The sequence below is a fragment of the Castanea sativa genome, chromosome 9, assembly GCF_040712315.1.
Source record: "Castanea sativa cultivar Marrone di Chiusa Pesio chromosome 9, ASM4071231v1".
Lineage (NCBI taxonomy): Eukaryota > Viridiplantae > Streptophyta > Magnoliopsida > Fagales > Fagaceae > Castanea > Castanea sativa.
Genome location: NC_134021.1, coordinates 45,990,737 through 46,014,279, shown reverse-complemented (window position 1 = coordinate 46,014,279; position 23,543 = coordinate 45,990,737). Strand labels below are relative to the sequence as shown.

Sequence of the window (23,543 nt, the reverse complement as noted above, 5' to 3'; positions counted from 1 at the left end):
CATAATAATAATAATAATAATAATAATAATATATTTTGTAATTTCTAAACTCATTTCATTGAGTACGTACTACCCTTAAAACCAGGAAATATTGTGTGGGGAGTAAAAAGACCCTGATGGGGATGTGGGTTTTTGGGCCATGCTAAAGAAGGCCGACCTGCTCTTGGGTTTAAAACTTGTTAGTACTACGGGTCGGCCCATACGCCGAGGATCCGAGGATCCAGCCGAGGATGAATTTCCCTTCGGACGGACACCGGAGAACCCGGGACTTCATGGTAAAGGTTAGGGAATGACACGGTCAGGACCAATGGTTAAAGCGGGGGAACCCTTGAATGTTCTAGAAGCACCGATGTTAGAGAAATACCAAAGATAAAGGCTGCCACCTCCACATTAAAGACCCTGCACCTACCACCCTGGCCGCATTAATGGGGAAGTGACACCTGAACAGTGGAAGGGAAACTTCTGGTTACTATTCAAAGGCACTGAGAAAAGAAATATCTAGGCTAAGGGGGGAGTTGGGGCAACACGTGTACAAAGTATCAAAAAGAGGAGTATTTAAGGAGAAACCTAGAACAGGAATTGGGGGCTCCCTTTTTTGTAATCTAAAAGAAAAAGAAAAAAGAGAAAGAGATAATATAAGAATAACTCTCTGCTTACATCCGAGCAGTTTGATTTACAATATTTCTTGTTGTTTTCAAGTGTTTGCAATCTTTGGCTTGTCATTTAATCCTCAGACACTTCTAACTTGGGTTTCAAACTCACACTCTATAAATTCATATTGTTTAAGGCTCATTGGGCCTGAGCCAGTAACTGTTCTTGGGGCCAGGTGCAATTGTGCACCTACATATTGTTTCTAACCTACAAATAGGAGTGTATTTGGCCAGACCCTTTTGGGGTCAACCCAAGGTACAAACTTCCCTTCTCACTCTCTCATTCCATTTTCTTTTTATTTTTTCAGATACGCCCAACTTGGCCATTTCTTGAGCTTATCCTGAAGAGTTTTGGAGTGCTTGAGACTGCGTATGGATTTTAGAACTTGTTTGGTAAGAGAATTTTAATAACGTTGTTTAAATGTTGTAAAAATACGTATGAATAAAAAAGTATCGTAAAAATACGTATTGTAGTATTTAAACAACAAAAACTATTGTTTAAATAACAGTACCAATGAAGCCCTTAGTCATCATTTCCCATGCATTGACTAAATACTGCATTATTTTACAATACAGCTTCATTAAATCCCATATTTGCGATAGAGAACCATTAAAAGTTAAGACTTCAACTCTCTTTTATTTATTTATTTTATCTTCATTGATGCGTTTGTTGGTTCTTAACTTTCCATTGATTTGGAGAACACAGATTTTAATAATAGCAACACCAGCTAACAACTCAAGTTAATGTGAAGGAGAAGATTCGAGACTACTGATGATTACTCAAGTTAGTTTTTGTTCCTTGAAGCAAACTCAACAATAATTTACTGTTGTGATATCCATCATACCCTGCCTATTCCAAGTCTCTTTTCGATTGAAAAAAATTAATTGCCTCAACAATTTCATTATTAAGATAGGGTAGCCCTTACAATAGGCCATGACTCAATGCCTTAGAATACTTTCATAGCCATGCTCCCAGAATAGGTCATGACTGAATGGCTTCCAATTATAGGTCCATTCCTCTTTTTGGAGAACCTGAGCCATAATCTAGAGCAACATAATGTTTTCAAGTATCATATTGTCGTGTACCCCTAAACTCCCATCTATTCCAATATTCCTAACAAATTATTAAGAAAAATAAAGGGAGAATGAGATGGGGGTTCAAACCACAGACATGAGGCACTACAAAAAATGTCATTACAACTAGGTTATCACTTGAACCCCCATGTTAATGCGTCAAATATTGAACTCTTAATTGTATAATTAAAACAATAAACTCAAATTTCTCATATATAGAAATTTCCAAACTAGAAATTGCTCCCTTCTACAGCTAAAGAATCCATTAACAAATAAAATCTTTTCAACTGGATGCTGAATTAACAACAACAGTTGTTGCTAACTTGCTACTTGCTTCCATTATCTTAGCTTTTGGGGAAATGTTATTTAATTTGTATAAGCATTAAAAGGATAGCTATATTTATTTACTTATTTATTCATGTCTCCTAGTCCTTCTCCTCTTCGGTACTTATACAACAGACTCAAATGAAAGTAAAACTAAAAAAAATTGTTTCTACTCCTCTAACCAAAATTTTACTACAACACCCAGAAAACTTCATAGTAAGGTCACCGACAAAACATAGGAGAAGAAAAGAATTTGACATGGCACAGTAATTCCAAATAGGTTGATGATCCCTGCTCATTTCTATACCCTCTTCACAAGAAAATAGGCCGCCAATAACAATTAACTAGAAATACAACTTCACGGTCAACGATTGATTTCACTACGAACAAAGCATTTTGCATTTTGTATTTAAACTTACGACTTAACAATTCCAATGATTGATTGAACGCTCAGAAAATATTTGCATTTTTCAGAGTCTTAAATCCAAGCAATGCGCAAAAGTATATGCAATTTTTCCAAAAGTACACTACACTTAGCTGTTTTGACAACCATACCTAAGTTCTTGAAGTACCACCATGATCCCTCTCAACATGTTGCACAAGAGACACCGGATCACGAAATCCTCTACTACACTTTGGGCAGACATCAATTGTCACCTTCTTCACCCCAGGTCGATTGCCATTCCTTTCATGGACTTTCTCCACATGATCCACCAGAGTTGTAACAGAGGAGAACTTTGCACCACACTGTGGGCACTCCTCTTGTCCAATCCCACCACTGCTGCTGCTGCTCTGCCCCATCCCATCCTTCGCGATCTGCAACTTTTGGCTAATTTCAGTGCTCAATTTTGACATACTTGCTTCAGCTGAGGCTCGAACTGTTGAAGCTGCATTAAGAAAGCTTGTAGCCCACGTGGAGGAAGATGAAGTTGGAGCTCGGTTGGGTTTTGACTCTTCTTTTCTACTCCTACTTAAAAGACCCATAAATGGGAAAACTGCTTCTGATTTCTTCGGCCCAGGACATTTGTGGTCAGGTCCAAACCTGTGCTTCAAACAATGGTCTACCAAGCAGTCCCTGCACTTGATTGTGTTTGAGAATGTTAGGATATCCTTGCAACCAGGGACAGGGCATTTTTTCTTCTTTGTGACTTTCTCATAATTTGACGGATCACACTCAGTGTTGACATGAGTCTCCCAAGTAATGTTTGGGTCTTCATCAGGAATTAGGCGAACTCCTTTGGCACAGAGTGGGCAGATGACAACAGTGACATCTTGCCTGTCAGCATTTGGACAACTGTGTTTGATGTAGCTTCGGTGCTCCAAACAGAACACCTGTAAAAAAATTGTCATGTTTTAGTGGCACGTATCAAAAATTCCCAAGAAGAACATACAATGCAAGAGCTCAATGGTCCACAATTTGAGAAGATTAAGGAGGAAAGATTTGAAAATAAAATTCTTGTAAACCCATCCAAAAAATACAAGATAAAATACAAATGTGAGAAAACCACAAGGAACACAGCACCAGCCAATCCTCCCTAAAGCTCAGACATCAGCACCAGCACAAAATAACAACAAAATTAAATCTCACATGAATTAGTGGAAGTCAAATGCCACAGTAAACAGGAAAGAATCGAAAGATAAAAACACATTACCAGCCTAACCCACTAAAGAGCAGGCACAAGATAATAGCAACTACCTTAACTAGTTTGTAATAATTTTAACCAATGAAAATGCCAATGAAGACATAAAGGATCTCAAATCACTTAATGCCATGGTTATCAAAATCTCAATCTGGATACTACAATTCTACGATTTTACGATCTCACCTGCTCAAAACGGTCCAAATCTTTCATGGATCTTTGCGATCGTTTAGGATCAGTAGCATTGTACAATTCTGATGATCCTAAACAGCCTTGGTTTCTTATAATCTTCTTTAACTTGATAAAAGGCTCAGTTGAACCCAAATGAAAAATAAAATCCCAATAGACCAAGATTTTCCACTCTAATATAGGGAGAATGCCAGTTGGACCAAAATAAAAAATATCTCAATAGAGTGTCACGTTTTGAGGTTTTTAGCCTTTTTAAATTATGCTTACAAATAGATATAATGATGCATGGTAATTATATCAATGAACGTATAATTTATGTGATTATTTAACATAACAATGTGTATTTTTTGTTTTTTCCTCAAATAATATAAGATCTTATAATTCACGATCCGATCCTACGATTCACAATCCTATTTACCTCTCACGATCCTACGTAGATCCCGATTTTGATAACCTTGCTTAATACAAATACCATCACAAAGGAATGTGGCCCCTACATATTTACACTGCACTTTTAGCATCAATATGGTTATTCTTCTATGTTTATTTGGTTACAAAACAACTACTATTTCTGAAATCATCTAAACACCAAAACGATGGTTTTGGACAACCAAAGTTGATTCCAACTTCTATTTGCATACCAGGATCCTTTAACTTGTTTCCAAAGACGGAAATAAGTATAGAGCACATAATACGATGCGATGCCTAACACTTCCATCTGGAATAAAAACTTATTATCAAAAAAAATTCCACTGCTTCCACTTTCTAGCCATTCAAGTTACATGCGACAAAAGAGCAACCACTGAAATGATGACATAACAACAAAAGAGAGAAAACAAGAGCTATACAAACTGAATTATCAAGAGTGGGAAGATTTATCATATGCAGAAAAAAAAATGTTGAAGTTGTCATTGTGGGCAGTAACTGTGTGATTGGTGCTTTGATATAGAGCAACATTACTGCATGCATATATCAGTGATCCCTAAAAATCATTTATACACTTCCCTAGGGGCACACCAATATTCAAAGTAGTCAATTAATCATATCATTAACAAAATTCACAAACCTTCTTTACCCACCACCAACTATATGATTTTTGATACAGGCAAGCAAAAGCAAAAGCAAGTATGAGACAGACCAAAGGAAGAAGTGGTTCTAATAAAAGAAAAAAAGCCTATTTGATAGAGTAGAAAGAAAGTAGGAGTAAAAGGGTTCCAATTAGCTAAACTAGTAAAGTATCCTCTCTGTTTTTTTTAAGTCTCTTATCATGGAATAAGGGACATGGGTTCAATTCCTGCCTACAAAAAAAGGTAACCAGTTGGTGTGTTAGCCTAGAGATAAAAAGAAATCATAATGAAGCAGATGTCATAAATTTCGAATCCAATCCTTGTATCTATCAAAAACAAACTAGGGGAAGAGAGAGAGAGAGATTGTGAGGAGCACATCCTCCTCAAATTGTGAAAGCATGCATGCATGGATCTAAACAATTAATTAAACAAAACACACACACACACACACATACATACATACATACATACATACATACATACATACATACATACATACATACATACATACACACAGACATAAATACATACATACAAACATACATATATATATATATATATATATATATATATATATATATATATATATATATATATATATATATATCCTGATCCTGATGCGAAAATCAAACAAGTAGAAGGGGTTTAATTTAAGAGAAATGGTCATAAGTTGAGAACCCATATTCCAAACTAACATAGAATGAATGAATGAGGTGTAAAGTCATAAAAACATAAATGAAAGAGAAGAGAAATGTTGGGTTGACCTGGCGGCAGCGATCGCATGTGAAGGGCAAGAAATCGATGAGTTTGCAATCATCAAAGGAGCAATGCTTACCGAGATCTGGGAATTCCGGAGTTCCCATTCTCGCACTCAAAATAACTCAGTCAATATTCCAATCCACCTATCTATATCTATACCCTTTTTTTTTTTGTAAGTAAAAGTAAACTATACCCTTATTATTAGAGAATAGAAACAGAGATATGGAGAGTGGACTTGTCCCTGGATTTTGGTGTCCAGAAGCTTTCGGCCCGGAACCGAAAGAAAAGAAAGACAGAAAGAGAGAGAGAGAGAAAGAAAGAGTCCTTCGGCTTACGGACATGGAAATGGAGCAGGACCGGAAGTCTCCGTAATTCCAAATTAAAATAAAATTAGTGTTGGACTTTCAATGATACGAAACGACCTTAAGTTGAGATCCCAGCCCGTGATTGTCCATTGCCCGGATAACTCGGATTAAATTCGGTAACAATTTACCACATATTCTAGCTACGTTTTTTTATAGTGTATAATCATTAACATGAACAAAAATAAATTACATTAGCTGAGAGAGCATGTTTTAAATTCTAATAAATAAGGACTCTCCTCGATTCAAGTAATAAATTGTTTAACATTCTAAGCATGTTTTGCTAGTAGGTTCCAGTTAACTTAATTGGTAAAGTTTCTGATGGTTGAATAAGAGATCTGATATTCAAACCCTGCCTACACCAAAAACTTATTGGTGTTTTGATCTGATAATAAAGACCTATCATCAAAAACAGACACCATCGGTTGAAACTCTTTCAAAAAAAAAAAAAACATATTTTGCTAACAAGTTAGCTACCGGACTACCATTCCTAATGTGAAATAGGAAAACTATCAAAAACATACATGTTTAGGAATTTTCAGTTAATTTTATTTTGAATAAGATTTTAATTTTATCAAACTAAATTATATGTTTAAGTTTGATTTATTTCCTTGTGAATCAAGTTCAAACTTATGTACGAGTTACTTCAATTAATTATATAAAATACTATATTTTTGTTATCAACCTGGTTAAATTTCAAAGGATCATGTTAACGAGGGTGCAATGGTTAACAATTTATTTTAAAAAAATTTTGATACTACTTTTATAAAATAAAAATAAAAAAGGTAAAAATATTAATTTTTTCTTTTTCCATAAAAACTTTCTTTAAATAAATTATTAACCATTACTCTAAAGGCATTCATTAACATTTCACAATTGGATATAATAACTTGGTAGCTTATGAACATAATCTAATCACAAATCTATATAAAAATATAATATTACATATATTTAAATAGAGGCTTATTTCTCTTCTCAAAAAAAAACAATAAAGGCTTATTTCAAGAATTTTGTAACTTAATTAACAATCTAATCACAAATCTATATAAAAATATAATATTACATATATTTAAATAGAGGCTTATTTCTCTTCTCAAAAAAAACAATAAAGGCTCATTTCAAGAATTTTGTAACTTAATTAACTCCTCCTGGTGTTTCTACTATAGAAGTTCAAAGGAATAAAATAAACGCTCGTTTACGAACAAATTATCGCGGTGAACTTAACTTACTTGGTAATTGAGCTTAAAGTTAAGCTTAAGCTTGAATCATTTGCTAGATAAACAAACAAAATCAGGTTTTTCTTCAAGCTAGCTCAAACTATTTATAAATAGCTTTTTCAAAAACACCCACCTCATAATCATAATTTTTATTTTATAGATAGATTCAACCTATATCATCATATTGAAACTCATTAGAAGCTAAGCGAACTTGAACCCACTACCCACATTTAATTATATATTCTGAATTCTATTTCATTAAAATATCAAATTTTTTTAATTTCTTCTTCATTTTCACATACAACAACTATCACTCACCCTCTTTCTTCATTCTCAAAATAAGTAGAAAAAAAAAATACAAAAAACTAAATAGTGCTATTGTAAATTAAAAAAAACTAAATAGTATTTTTATAAATTGACATAGGTCCTGTAGCGTGGATCGACTTTACACAATCATAAATTATATGTTATAAGAGTTTTGCTTATTTATACAATCCTTTTGGGCATCAAAAATTCTAAAATCTAGTCCCACATCCTTACCACAGCTCTGATGTGACAAAATGCAATTCACTTTATACGGTCTGGCACAGCTGCAGCTACCAAAATGCAATGTACCATGAAAAGGTTCAAGCAAACAGAAATCAGTGGCCATGCACCTTAATTTTCCCATGATGTGAAACATTTCAAACGGAATCAAATTAACTCAAGTATCATTGGATTTCATATGGCATAAATATTGAAATATCCATACAAAACTAAGCATAAAGCCAAAATACGCACAAAATCATCGGATTTGATAGTCCAATACCAAAACTTTGAATGAAATGGAAAACTTCTCAACCAGCAACATGTACTCAAAACTCAAAAGTCTCTAAAAAAATATTTGTTTCATCATTGTTATAACTGAACTAGCTCAAGCCTCAACCCTCTGGCTCTCAGGCTCCTCCAGGATTAGCTTACCAACTGGTTTTGACAACAGATCTGTGTGCTCTTGGAATGGGGACTTCGTGAAGCGGGTTTCTTTCCAAAACTCAGGAGTGAGGAACCCATAAGTTTTCAGCAGACATTCAAAAGTTGCCTGTACAGAAAGAAAAACAGAGACATTATGACCCACAGAATTATAACTAGCACATTAGAACTTATAACCATTAACCACCTTTTATGTATATTTTTTTCTTCCTGATGAATTAGTGAATTTTATACAAAACAGACAGATGAATGAGCAATGTCTATACTGGACAACAGAGAAAGGTGATAAGTGAAGGTGAAAAGGGGTTACACATCTTAAATATACATCAAAATGTGGACCTTAGGAAAAGTTTAATAATCTATTTATGGTGGATAATGGAGTTTAGACCATTTTTACAATCCTTCTTTGGTTTCTTTAGATGATTAAGCACTAAAGAGCAAAGATACTTGATATTAATTAATTCCAATGGCAAGTAATCTTGTAGATGATAGTAGAAATTATGCATTGCAGATGCTAGTTACTAGTTATGAAGGATTATCTAACATCGACTAAAGAGTCTAAGATCACGGAGTTAAAACTTAATTGGCAATGTGTTTCTGCAGTTGTAACATAAAAAAGTCATTAAGTAAAACCATCAACTTCCCCACTGATGTCAAGGATACTGATAAAGACCTATACAATTCAAAAAGCAGTAATTCCATACATACAGATGCTCACTTTACATGATAAGGCGAACAATAAGTAGTATTTCAAAGTCAATCATAATTCACTACGTTGCAGTAATAAGAAAACAAACTTGATACCAGTAGCAAGGTTTAAAAATTAGATTTTGAAATGAGAGGGTTAGATTTTTTAGTGACATTTTACCATGTTTTCAACAGTTAATAAAATCATAGGCATGGAGACATTATCTGTATTGAGTAATCGATTCACCATTTCTGAAGTTAAGTCATACAACCCAATTCACTTAAAAAGAATCGCATAAACAAAATTAAGCTATAGTCGTGAAATTATTATGGGGTACTAAAAAGAAGAGAGAGAAGCAACCTTAACAAAGTTTCCGAGCGTCTTAGTTGAGCCCCTGGAAGAGGTGAAGACATCGTCAATCCCTGCAAACTGAAGCACCTTCTTGGGAACTCTAGCGGCAACAATCCCAGCACCACGTGGCGCAGGGACCATACGGACGGTGACGGAGCCACACTTTCCGGTGACCTTACAGGGCACCGTATGGGGCTTCCCAATCTTGTTCCCCCAGTAACCTCTCCTCACGGGGATGACAGACAACTTAGCCAAAATGATAGCTCCACGAATGGCGGTGGCGACTTCCTTGCTGCACTTGACGCCAAGTCCGACGTGGCCGTTACCATCACCGACGACGACGAAAGCCTTGAAACGGGTACGCTGGCCGGCACGGGTTTGCTTCTGAACGGGCATGATTTTCATGACCTCGTCTTTGAGGCCAGGGCAGAGCTCGTCGATGATTTGGTACTCCTTGATTGGGAGGGAATGGAGGTAGATCTGCTCCAGAGACTTTATCTTGTTGGATTTCACCAGACGTCCGAGCTTCGTGACTGGGACCCACTTCTCCTCCTCCTCGCGACGGGCCCTGCGCCTTCCACCGCGGCCCCTGTCTCCCCTGGGACGTCCTCCGCCGAAGCCTCTGCCGAAGCCACCGCGTTCTCCTCCACCACGCTCGGCCATGATTTCTTTTGGAAATGAGAGAGAGAGAGTAGAGCGCAGTGATGAAGGAAGGAGAAACCTTAGCAGAGGATATGAGAGTTTTTTATATGTGGTGTGGTGTGGATTGCATCATCTTTCTAGGGTTTTGGAGGTATGGGTTTAGGTTGATGTTTGGTTCTGCGGATTAGTGGATGTTAGGGCTTTTGGCGGGAGCTTCTAAGTTGGGCTCGCTAAGCGGGCCAATACAACTATTACACTTAGCCCAAAATAAAACTCAGATTCAGAAACACTTCTCCAGTTTTGAATTTCGACTTTTGAACACAATTTAATTATCAAATCCTAGTTTTTTTTTTATTTTTTAATACAGATACATAGGTTTTTTTTTTCCTTTTTTAGTTATCATTATTATAGAATAGATACTTAGGATTTGAACCCATGAGTTCACTCCATGATGACTACTTTGGTTTTGGTCTCATATTTTACTATCATGGAGATAGTCATAGTATATAAAATAAAAATACTTGACCTTTTTCTCCCAAAAATATGTCCTATTAGTACTAGATTGGTGCTTTGGTTTTGGCCAGGACTAGTACATGCACTTGTTCCTGTAATTAAGCACAAAGCTGTAATTTCACTCATATGTAATTGATTGGTTCTTCAAATTTCATAGATAATTGTCTCAACTTAAACGCCCGGGATTTAGTTTATCTTCAAGACCCAACCCAAGAAGATCTATACCCTAACATGAATCAAAGCTAGAATCCTGTGCTCAGACGTAAAGCTCCATATGATCAAAAGAAGAAGAACTTCATATTGCGCAAGTACACTCATTTGGTTTGCTGAAGAAAATAAAATCATATCAAATAATAAAAAAATTTATATATCTTACTTTTTAGGTTCAGCTTTCGTCTATCTCGCTAGTCACTTCCAACCAAATAACAAGGGGAAATCATATTATGTAAAATAGAGAATCCAACATATGTAGAGACTTGGGCAGAATTCAATTCATTTGAAGGTAACAAAAATAGTACACGTATACGCGTAGTTCACAAGCAGATTGTAATGGACTATGGACATGCATCTAATTTGCCACATACAACTTCTGAAATAACTTCATTACTTTCAATTGTGAGCCTATAGTATGACAAAAGCTCGATAGAGTAGTCCTTCTCTCTTTTGAGGACTCCCCTTGCATTAAGTCTTACTACCTAATTTTGCTTCCAACTCAAAACAGATTACAATATGTGATTTCTCATAAAACCACCCTTTCTTTGGTAAGAAGAAGTGGGCAGATCTTCTAGAACACTAACCAGCCTGAACCAATGTGTAAGGACATGAGATGCATGCCACCTTCTATATGGAATTCGGAAATTGAGCTTCAACATTTAAAATATGATTCCCATTCTTTCATGATAATGAGGATTTCGCAATTTCCAGAGCCCTCCTATTGGTTCACAGCATAAAAACTCGTATGACAATCATCCATCACTTCTGCTTTATTTCTTGAAGCATTTCCACTACCTTTTTCATTTTTGGTCGTTTGGCTGGTGTACTGTCAGTGCAGAGTAATGCAACCTTCAGAGCTGCAAGCATTTCCTTCCTCCAACCAAAAGACACTGTACTAAGTTTCGCATCAAGTATCTGCTCTGGGGTTTCCCCTCTTGCTGGAGCACTATGAACCCACTTCACCAAGTCTACCCCTTCACCAAAAGCCTCATCAACTGGCAGTCGGGTAGTAAGGATCTCAAGCAAAACTACACCATAGCTATAGACATTTCCTGGTGCTGTAACTTGCATTGTATATGCATATTCTGAAGGCAAAAACACACATACAAAATAAGGGTCAAAATGAGAGAAGGGAGCAGGTGGTGTAACAATTTCATAGAAGCAAGACTACAGCATTTATACATGAGCTATAAATTGTAGAATGACTGAGTTTGACTGCTGACTGCCATAAGAAATACCTGGTGGAATATAGCCAAATGAGCCTGCAACTGCACTAATACTTGCAGTGCCTCTGCATGGATCTAAGAGCTTTGATATCTCAATCTCCCCCACCAAAGGCTTGAAGTCAGCATCCAAAAGAACATTACCAGAAGATATGTCAAGATGGATAATTGCAACATGATGAAGGAAAGCTAACCCTTCTGCCACTCCAACAGCAATGGAGAGTCGTGTAGGCCAGTCAGGTTGATATTCAGGTTGCTTGCTAGATTCATGAAGAAGCTGGGCTAGTGTCCCATTGGGTAAGTAATGATGTAGTAAAAGGGCAACATCTTCATAGATAACAAATCCAATGGGTCGCATTAGATTATCGTGACAGAGTTTGCTCAGCCTTTCAAGCTCTCTAATCATCTTGTTCTGGTGATGAATTATAGTCCGGTCCATGGATTTCAGTCTCTTAACTGATAGAATCAGCCCAGAAGGCATAACTGCCTTGTAAACTGTGCTGAAAGTCCCACTTATGAGTTTATTAGCGTCCTTCAATGTCGCTTTCACAACTGCATCAAGATCTACTGCTTGCCTGAGATTCTCAACAAACACATTGCCTGCTATTATCGCTGGTCGATTGTTGGTTCCGTCATCTTCAATCCCTGCAGCTTTGGCTGCTTTTTCTTGTCTCTCTCTTATCATAAACAGCAGAACAACCACAGTTACAGATAAAAAAACCGCCAAACCAGAACCAATAACAGCTAGTATGATCTTGTAAGAAACCTTGTGATGGTCATTCTCACGGCCAGAATCACTAGATGTTCCACATGGAGAGCTCAATGGCTCTCCACAGAGCCCTTTGTTACGTAAAAAGCTTGAATTTGGACTCTTTTGGAATGGTACAAAGTTGGGTATTGGGCCAGTGAGCAGATTATTAGAGAAATTAACCTCTATCAAGCTCAACATGCCCTTGAGTGCAGATGGGATATTACCAGAGAGCCGATTATTAGAGACATCCAGAGAAACCAGCTTGTCTAGTTTCCCTAACTCAATGGGCAGTGGCCCGTGGAGATGATTGAAGCTCAAATTTAACGCAATCTGTAAGTTTTTTATATGACCAATCTCAGGAGGGATCATTCCAGTTAAGTAGTTACTGCCCATTTCCAACTCAAGCAGTTTCACACAGTTTCCAATTTCATGAGGTATCTCCCCTTGTATTGAATTCTGACCCAAAAGCAAGTACTGCAATCTTGACATGTTGCAGATTTCATTTGGTATAGTGCCATTAAATCTATTATTGCTCAGATCAAGCTTGGTAAGACTCTTGCACCCAAGAATTGATTTTGGGATATCCCCAAACAAACTGTTGCCAGAGAGAATCAATTCCTGCAGACTCATGAGCTGTCCAAGCTCCAGAGGAATAGGACCAGTAAACCCATTAGAGGCCAAATTTAGGAGGGTGAGATTAGAGCATCGACCAAACTCCGGGACAACCTCACCAGAGAGGTTGTTGTTATCTGCTTCAAAGTATGTAAGGCTACTAATATTTCCAATTGCCTTTGGAATGATGCCTACAAAATCATTGTTGCCTATTCGGATATTAGAAAGGCCTTTGCAGTTCCCAATTTCATCAGGAAGATCACCACTCAATCCATTCAGGGTCAGAATCAGAACTTGCAGCTTTCCTGAAGCAAAAATGCTCTTAGGTATTGAGCCTTCGAGGTGGTTGGAATGCAGATTCAGCAATTCAAGCTCAGAAACTGAGCCCAGATTATCTGGAATTTCACCCCCTAGAACATTCTCATAGGCTGTGAAAACTCTCAGGTGGGTGAAATTTCCCACCCAAAATGGGATGGAGCCACTCAATTTATTACTAGAAATTTGAAAAGCCTGTAACTTTTCTAGGCTCTGGAGCTCATCTGGTATTTCTCCTACAAGAGAGTTACCGGAGAGGTTCAATGTTTTAAGGTTTGTGAGGCTAGCCAATTCTGTAGGAATGGAGCCCTCAAACTTATTGGATGACAAATCAAGAAATTCAAGGTTAGATAAATTTCCAAGAGCTGAAGGAATCGATCCCTCGAAAGCATTATAAGAAAGGTCAAGCCACTTCAAAGCTTTGAGCTCAGAAATCAGAGTCACATTACCTCGGAGTTGAAGGCGAGAAAGATCGAGCCTTTCCACCGTTGAATGGTTCCAACTGCAAAAAATGCGGGTCCAAGAGCAGTAATCTGAGCTGTTGACACCCCAACCAGGTACTACAAGCTCTTTGTTAATAGCCAACAATGTAGTTTGATCACCGAGCTCAGCACCCGCCAGCTCTGAAACAAACCCAACTAGCAGAAGAGAGAAGAAGCACAAAATTGCCATTAGAATACCACTTCTCTTTACAATTACTTACTTCTTTCTCAAAAATTTCCCTTTCTTGCTGTTTGCATCACCCACTTGCACTTCAGTGGACAATCAGAGCTCCTGGCGAGAATCATAGAAGGCATTCACCAAGAAAAGAAAAAATAATAATAATACCCAGAAATCCAATACCCAAGTCACTTGTAAAGAAAACCCATTTGAGATTCCCGTGAATTGCAGAGCACACCGATTCCTTAGTTTCAGGGGGGGCAAGTGTAGCAACCAATCGGGATTTAGGACCAAAACTCAAAGACCCATATATGTTTAATGTTTTTGACAAAGAGCTTCAAAGAACAAAAAAAGAAGGGCTTAGAAACAAACAACTAAAATACAAAAGAGCTACAAAAGGACTTGCATTATTTACGGAACTTGTTGAGCCTAGCATGGAATGGCAATCCTATTATCAAAAAGAGAACATGGTTTGCAGAGCCAAGCAAAGAAAATGACTGAAGAGAGGTAAGGCTGCTCTGCCTCTGCTGCCAATGAAAGTAAAGAAATGACTGAGAAAGGAAAAGAGTACTGAGTACGTATCGGTACAGGTTTCACGGACCAGGAGTTTTTATCTTTCTCAAGAACACAGAGAGAGAGAGAGTGTGTGATTTGCGGGTCTGTGACTGTGAGAACAGGTTAGAAAGGAAATTCTGCTCACGTAGGCTTTCACGAGAACTGAGCAGTCATGAGTGAATCAATTTAAGGCTACATAAATCATAATAAACACTCACTCACTGCAACTATCAATGTATCATTCATGGGGGGATACCAAATCTAATGTATGAGTAATGTAATATTTTACCATAAAAAAAAGGTAATGTAATATTTTACTCTCAACTCTCAAGCTCATTTTTAGCCAAACCAACAAACATCTTTCACTGCTTCTTTTTTACCATTTTTTTTAAAATATACTATCTCCCTCCCAATTTATTTGTCTCGTTTAAAAAGTCAAACTTTTGAATGGAATATCATTTATTATCTTGTCTATCCTATAAAAATGTATAAGTTTATATAATTATTTTTAAATAAATTAATTAGCTTTTTTTTTAAAGAATTGTTCTTAATAAAGCAACTAAAAAAGTATTTCAATTAGATTGATTTTTTAAATATATTTTTAGTTTTCTTTTCAAATAGTTTTGAAAATAAAGTAGAGGTATAATAGAAATATTAATAAATTAATGATTTTTATTTTTAAAAACAAGATAATATTTTGGGACATCTCAAAATGAAATAGAGAACAAACAAACTTAGGACGGAGGGAGTATATGATTACTTACATGTCATTGATGTTTAATAAAAATGATATTAATGATAGACAAAATAATGTTGCTCTAATTATAATATGTCATGTTAACAATTGCAAAAAATATTGTGTCTCTATTTTGTTGAATTTTTCACTAAAATTGAAAGAATATTATAAAGGAGAATATCACTTCTCTTGATACATCAAATCATCAATAGTTAAGAGTTGGAGGTTTTAACTCTGTCGAAAACACAAAAATATGACATTTGAGCTATAGGATTTTTTGGCAAAGGAGAACATTGCTTCGAACCTCCTTTTCCAATGCAAACACAAATAATCCATAACTTGGAAGACAACATTGCTTCGATACGACACAAACTCGTAGACAAACAAACCCATTCCATTTTTTCACATCAAGCGGAGGAGGCAAGAACACATGTGGCGATGCTTATGATTGTGGTGGCATTGAATCCAGTGTTGAATGTGGAGTAATAGAGACCAACGTTTTTATCTGGTGTGGGAGATATGCGATTTTTTATTACTGTAACAGTGCAAGAAGTACTTGGTTTCAACTTTATCATGTACACAACTGTTTTAATAATTCATTGATATAATAAGTTGTGAGTGTGATGAACAATCACGTAACACTATTTTTATTTTCCAACACTCACAACCTATTACTTTCACACAAGAAGTGAAAAAATTATGAATTATCCCAAGACTTATTCATTTGGTTTAATGTGAAATGTAATTTTTAAGTTGGATTTCAATTGCTTAGATGATTAATATACATGTATTATTTTTATTGGCCTACGTAATAAACATTATATGGATTACATATTCGCCAAATACACGTGATACGCTCCCCAAGCTTTACTCTTTTCAAGCATTCAAGCTTAGTTTAAGGATGGCCTCATGCCAAGCTGAGTTTAATTTTCTTGAAAACTGTCAAAAATAAAACAAAAACATTACTTCAAAAAATTTATTTCAATCTTATCCACACCCAAAAAAAAAAAAAAAAATCCTTGTTTCAATAGTTTAAAACGAATGAAGTTTAAAAACAAAAGCAAAAAAACTTTGTTTAGATGAGCAAAATTTACCGTACATAAGAAAACCTTATTTCAAAAGTTCAACAAAAATAAATTGATTTTAAGATTCTACTACTAAATTCCAAGTCTTTCAATCGAGAAAAATGAAGGACAGTGTGCTTTTGAATATTAAAAGTAGCGGAAGAAAGATTAGGGTGAGATATGGGGCAGGTTTTCCTTGGGCACTTAAGAATCACTATTTAAAAGAATCAATTTTGCCAAACCCAAGATCAAGAGACTGTACGAGGATTTTTGTAGATTTAAGAAGGAAACAAATTTGTCCAGATTCCATACGCGAACCTAGGATTCCTTCCTTCTGGGCTATGCTATCATATGTTATACATTCTTAATGGACATTTAAGCCTTTTAAATTCCACTTTTTAAAACATCCTCTGACAAATTAGACACAGAAATTTTGATATAGACCAATAATTTTGTTGTTGAGTAAATTTGAAAGAGATGAGTAAATCAAGTCCATCAAATATACTTCTAAACTCATCTCATTTAATTCTAATAAACGCATATGCATATATATATATATATATATATATATATTTATTGTGGCAGGCAAAAAAGTGAGAAAACAACTTTAAGTCTTAAAAGACGAGTTTGCTATTTGCAATCACAATTAATTTCTTTAGAGATGGAATATCAAGTCTAGTTCTGAATATCCAATACAAAGATTAAGAAGGCTTTTGTCCTAGAATTTAGAGAGAAGTGGTATTTATCCCATTGATGATCAGTCTGGAAATTGATTAAAAAAAATAAAATGTTGATCCTCGAGTCTAGTCTAAGGAGAATGTTACAAAATAGATGAACTCTCTTTCTTTTCTTTCCCCTCTCTTTTCCTCCCCCTTTCCAGATGTTTGATCTTGCTTTATATATCCAGTTTAAATGCATCTAGATTCTAAACTTGGAGGGTTGGGATTATTCTCCTAGAATTCTTGTCCCATCTGGAACATACCAGTAAATTTTACACTAAAATCTTAGTTGTGCAATCATTGTTCATGGTTACTTCTTCATTAATGCGGTCAGAGAAGTGGTTGTCTTGTATTTAATGCAGAGAGGGTGGCTTCTAAACCCTTCTTTCTTCATCTTTCTCGCATTCCGCACCAAGTCAGTTTTCTTTCTTTTTCATGGTTTAGCTCTATACACTTTATACAACTAGTGCTCGACCCTCCGAGGTCTGAAGTATGCCATCAGGATCTTCATCAAGTAAGTTACCTCAATCTCTCTTCAAGTAAGTTACCTCAATCTCTCTTCAAGTCGTGAGATCTCCGCCCTATATCATTTTATGGATTTTAGCTCCTCGGAAATAACCTTGACTGCCTGTTTACCTGTTTTAGATCCTCGTCCCCTATATATATATATATATATATATATATATAGAGAGAGAGAGAGAGAGAGAGAGAGAGAGAGAGAGAGAGAGAGAGAGTCAAAGTTCAGAGAAAATCCAATTATATTTCAATTGGATTCTTAATCTCGCGTCACGTATCTCATCCAATTTTTAATTTTTGTCCCAAGTAAATTATTGAGTGTAAAAATTGAAGAGTCTAAATCTAATAAAATTTTAAATTAATTGGATTTCAATTAGAATCCAATTTTGCGCCATGTATCCATCTAATTTTTATTTTATTTTTTAAGGCAAGTGAATTACTAGAAGCAAAACGAAAAAAATCTAAATCTAATTAAATTCTAAATCATATATATATATATATATATATCATGAGAAACCATTATATATTTTAGAAATGTATGGTTTAAAAAAGATATAAGCTAATACCATGCATAATTTAAAGATCTTCTTAAAATATATATATATATATATATAATTTATACCATGTAATTATAATTATTTTTAATTATACCCGTGTATATGTACAAAATTACACACTAATTTTAATGAAACAAAACAACAATCTTTAGAAAATGCTTACAGGTAGATAATGTGTATTTGAAATTCTCCCAACCTTAGGTATTTTATGAAATTGAATATGTTTGTTTATTTCGTTAAAATGTGTTATTTATGGTCAACATGAAACAAATGTCATAAATTAAATATTTTTTTTGTGTTTATAATTTTTTTTAAAAAGAAAAAAAAACGAATATGCGAATGCTAGCCAATGTAGGGTTTTTTTCTCCTCTTATTTTTTCCTTCCTTCTTCTACTTTGTCCCATTCAGGGGGTTCCTACTGCCTGGACCAATTAAATGGTCAGAGTCGGCCAAACAACAGAATGATTAATTAAATCCTTAGATGACAATTGTTGTATTTCAAAAAAAAAAAAAGATGACAATTGTTGCAAATTACTCTTTGTTGGTCGCACCAGTGGAATTAAGCCAGTATGCCAACGTCACTCTGCTCCTACTCAAAGTCTCAAAGAGGTAGCGAGAGTTTTTTCGCATAGAGATGAACCCACCAAGATGAATGATCGATCGATTATAGGGGGAATTAGTAAGACAATCATCAGATGGCAACGATCAAAACAACAAATTTGTGTATTATTTTTTTTTCATTTACCGTCATTTTATTATTATTTGAAGAAAATAAATGAAAATATGAAAAAATAATCTTGGAGATTGTTGTAAATGGCATTCTTCATCTAAAAGACAATGAGGTGGATAGTTCTCAATTAGTAGACTTGGCAAAATTGGACCCAGACCCAATAATTCGCTTGAAGTTGAACAAAAAATTAGGGTATGGATCATAATAATAGCAACCCGTTTTGGTCTTACAGTATTTTACCCAATCTCGACCAAATCAAGCTATACCCAACCCACTCATCAAGCCCTTATTATAACATTTTTAAATTAACTTTTTTATCGATTCACTTTCAATATATGTTTGCATGCTAAAATTATATCAAATTTTCTATATTGCAAATTAAGACACTAATTACATTATTCATCAACTTATGTCAAACAATTCTCAAATTCAAATGATTTCACAGTTGAATTTTCTACTAATATTGAGTAGTTTTAAAATAAGTTCATTATAGAATTTCTTTTCTAATTATTTACTTTAAAGCTATAAACATTGAATGAGTTTTTATTAGTTTTTTTTTTCTTTTAACTTTTTTTGCTTAGTTGTTTATATCTATTGAGTTATAGTTTTTCACATAACATTTATGTTAGCTTTATTCTATGACAAAAAGTGTTGTAATTTCATTTATTTATTTCTTTGTATTTTGTAGAATTTAATTGTAATGAGTTTAGTCTTAAGTGGTGAATTTTGCTCAAGAAATTGATCTCGCAACTTGGCTCACAAGTGGTGCAACCCACGAAGGTCATATTAGGAGCACATGCTGAAAGCTGAAGAGTTAGCGTGTTTCACAACTCATCTCACGACTTAGTCAACCCGCGAGATGACCAAAGAGATGCATTGAATAACTGGATTTTAAGTGTGACATTTCCTCTTCTTTAACCAGACTATATATACCCTTGTTACCCACAAAATTTTAAGAAGACTATTCATCAGAAGAAAAAAAAAAAAAAAAAAAAAGGTTTCTACAACACCCACCTTGTTAGAGAAAGCTACTCATCCTTAAGAGAGAAATCTTTGTAGTCTTTTCTCCTCCCCTCTCCCATTGTTATACCTTAAAATGAGATTTGTATCCAAATACAACCCGCACCTATTCAGAGCGTAGAGAGTGTTAGGAGCACAGTGGTGAATTTTTCTCAAGAAATTGATCTCACAACTTGGCTCACAAGCGGTGCAACCCACAAAGGTCGTATTAGGAGCACATGCTGAAAGCTGAAGAGTTAACGTGTTTTGCAACTCATCTCGCAACTTAGTCAACCCGCGAGATGACCAAAGAGATGCATTGAATAATTGGATTTTAAGTGTGACATTTCCTCTTCCTTAACCACACTATATATACCCTCATTACCCACAAAATTTTAAGAAGACTATTCATCAGGGAAAAAAAAAAAAAAAAAGGTTTCTACAACACCCACCTTGTTAGAGAAAGCTACTCATCCTTAAGAGAGAAATCTTTGTAGTCTTTTCTCCTCCCCTCTCCCATTGTTATACCTTAAAATGAGATTTATATCCAAATACAACCCGCACCTATTCAGAGCGTAGAGAGTGTTTTAGAACTTAAGAAGCATTTGGTATTTTTCAAAACAAGCTGGTGAAGCTTGGCATATACAATCGGGTGGTACTGCAAGATCTAGATAACTAGTGAAAACAAAACTTCGAGAAATCCATTAGTAGTTTGAACTTAGAGAGCTCAAATACTTCGAGTAGAATAGGCTTAGAGAGTCTTTTTGGTGTCTTTGTACTCCAACTTATTCACTAGTGGATCATTTCATCTTAGAGAGCCGCAAAGAGGTTTTTTCACTTAGTTCTCTGATTTTCTCTTTGATAACACATCGTCATATTATCTTGGGTTTGCTATTCTTTTATTCATTGGACTCTTTTTGATCTAGTATTTTTATGGTTTTTGTGTTTTTTGAGAAGAGAGATATAAAAGTCGAGCAAAATTATATATTTAACTATATTTTTAATAAAAGTGGGTTATAAAACTCTAACTGGTCAAATTTCAAGCGAGTAAAATATCAAATTTCAAACCATAAGTAGGCAACTTAAATTTTGACCAACTTAAATTTCGGCCAAATTATAAGTAGATAAATTATAATTTGCCATATTTTTTTAAGTACAACTATAATTTTACCAACTTTCAACAGATAAAATTTTAGCAAAAAGCTAATTAAATATAACACACTTAGTTTATTGGTGATCTTTATATTATTTCATTTTCATGTATAATGTGTACATGCGTTTAATTTCTTCGTTTGTGGAATTAATTATTACCATTTTTTTTTCATTTTGCAAAACGGATTGTCTTGAAAATTTTAAAATAGAGTTCTAAAAAGTTGCAACTGAGTTTAATGATAAAGTATGACGTTTCAACCAAAACTTCAGAAGTGCTTTTATGAGATAAGTTTAGGGACCAGATTTTTAAGGGTGTCTTTGTTTTTTTTTTAAATATCTTAAGTGGGAAGATGTCCATTAGAAACACAACACCATATGAAGCTTTAAAGAAGGGATAATCTAAAATTTCACAAAAGACTAATACTAGTGTATCTTTTCTTTCATATACACATGACTATAATCCATATAAAAAAAAACATGTTGTTTTGGCATCATTTTCATTTTTCGGCTATGAATCAGAGTGTGTAACTTTGTTGATTTGCAACATGTCTGTTGCTCCTTGAAGTCCATACCATGCATAAGAAAACAAATTAAAATGAATTATTTTTCCATACATATTGATATGGTGGTGTGGGAGTGGGAGTGGGACCCTGGCCAAGGGCATCTCACAGACAAGTAGGGACAAGACATGTCCGTATGACAGTAGGCCTGGCTGACCACCACTATTATATGTCATCATATAAGATAAAAGGGTCACAACATTAATATTAAACATATCTAGGCCTCCCTCCCGCCTCCTCAAAAAAAAAAAAATCTTTCGGCTACATTAACTTTAAGTAAAAGACAGCAAAGACAACATCATCATAATGTATGCCCTAGCTACCACCTTTTGCTCATGACTATGGTAAATGCACTACAACACCCTTATTTTTTTTTCAATGTCAAAAATAATATCTTTAAACCTTTTTATTAACCCACTTTTAAAATATATAATTTATTTGTTATTAATCAATCAATTATGTTACTTACTTTCAACGTAACGACAACTTTAAATCAAATTTAACAACAAAGCCAAACGTTGATCAAGCCGGGAATTGTGCATGAATTTAGGACTTTGTACTACATGCAATCAAACATGGCACCACTTTACCAAAGACAAGGGTTCTTTTTTTTAGAAGAAAGACGAGGGTTCTAAATTCTAATGATTTTCTATCACTTTTTTTAAATTTTTATTTTTAAATTGTAAGAATTTTCTTTGTTTTATCCTTTTTCACTTTTTTACTTTTTCCTCGGCTTCCGAGTAAACATACTGCAATCTTTACCTTGTGACTTGAAAACAAATGGCAAATGTTTTTGCTAAACTTTTTAAGAAAAAGCTTTCTTTCGAATTGTCAAGAGTCTTGTAATTTAACTAGTATTTTATGCTGTTTTCATGAACACGAATGTTTTTTTTTGGTTTCCCACAGTGCTTCTTCAAAACTTTCAATCAGAGACTAATCACTGTTCGCAACAGGTGGGCCCATAGTGAGGTAAATCGCCGACCTTGAGAGTTTTTTCAAAGCGCTGGTGACCGGACTTGAACTAAGGAGCTCCTAGTAAAATCCAAGACAACCACTTTGAGACTGAGTGTCCAACCACTCGGCCAATCCCACTGGGTTATTCATGAACATATTTAGAGTTCAAATCTTCCCTCCTCTGTTATTATAACTTCTTTTTTTTTTTAAATGAAGATTCTCCAACATGTATTAAAATTTTAAATAAATCACATGATTATTACAACTAAAAGTACATATAAATAATCTTTTAAATTGATAAAAATGAGTTGTAAAAACTTTCTTCAAAACTAATTTGAAGGAAAATTTTATACAACTTTTAATGTGAGGACGCAAATTTCAAATTTTATATTTATAAAGCTTTTTAAAAAAAAATTGTTACAAATAGATAATTTTTTGAGAATGATGTGAGGATTTTATTAAATAAGACATGTGATACACCACAACTCTACCCATATGCAAGCATGCAATCATGTTATATATAATCAATGAGAGTTTTGTTGTGTAATTATATAGCATTAATTGTCAATATCCTTGTGTTTCATTGACATCATCTCTATCACGGAAACCTAAATTTGGATCTATATCCACCATTTGCTGTAAGCAATTATACATATAAAATTACTCTTTTATAGTTGCCTTAAACTTCAGTTGTTTATGTTCATCCATGCGATAATAACACAACCTTGTAATCTATCTGTAATTTTCCTAATTTTAAATATTAAATTTTAGGCTTTAATTGA

General features: G+C 34.7%; 3 protein-coding genes across 3 annotated transcripts; all 3 read right to left on the bottom strand.

Annotated features, from left to right (window-relative positions):
* Window positions 1–2,318: 2,318 nt before the first annotated feature.
* On the bottom strand, window positions 2,319–6,079 carry LOC142609572 (zinc finger AN1 and C2H2 domain-containing stress-associated protein 13). The gene is made up of 2 exons (XM_075781185.1): window positions 5,709–6,079; window positions 2,319–3,380 (listed from the first exon to the last, which is right to left on the bottom strand). Exons 1-2 carry the CDS (start codon window positions 5,805–5,807, stop codon window positions 2,604–2,606), a joined length of 876 nt encoding a protein of 291 aa, XP_075637300.1. The 5' UTR covers window positions 5,808–6,079; the 3' UTR covers window positions 2,319–2,603.
* Window positions 6,080–7,972: 1,893 nt separating this feature from the next.
* Window positions 7,973–10,111, bottom strand: LOC142609531 (uncharacterized). Its single transcript, XM_075781133.1, has 2 exons — window positions 9,300–10,111; window positions 7,973–8,360 (listed from the first exon to the last, which is right to left on the bottom strand). The coding sequence occupies exons 1-2, from the start codon at window positions 9,951–9,953 to the stop codon at window positions 8,196–8,198; spliced, it is 819 nt and encodes a 272-aa protein (XP_075637248.1). The 5' UTR covers window positions 9,954–10,111; the 3' UTR covers window positions 7,973–8,195.
* An 801-nt stretch (window positions 10,112–10,912) lies between these two features.
* LOC142611406 (leucine-rich repeat receptor-like tyrosine-protein kinase PXC3) lies at window positions 10,913–14,530 on the bottom strand. The gene is made up of 2 exons (XM_075783523.1): window positions 11,897–14,530; window positions 10,913–11,743 (listed from the first exon to the last, which is right to left on the bottom strand). Exons 1-2 carry the CDS (start codon window positions 14,229–14,231, stop codon window positions 11,418–11,420), a joined length of 2,661 nt encoding a protein of 886 aa, XP_075639638.1. The 5' UTR covers window positions 14,232–14,530; the 3' UTR covers window positions 10,913–11,417.
* Window positions 14,531–23,543: the final 9,013 nt, after the last annotated feature.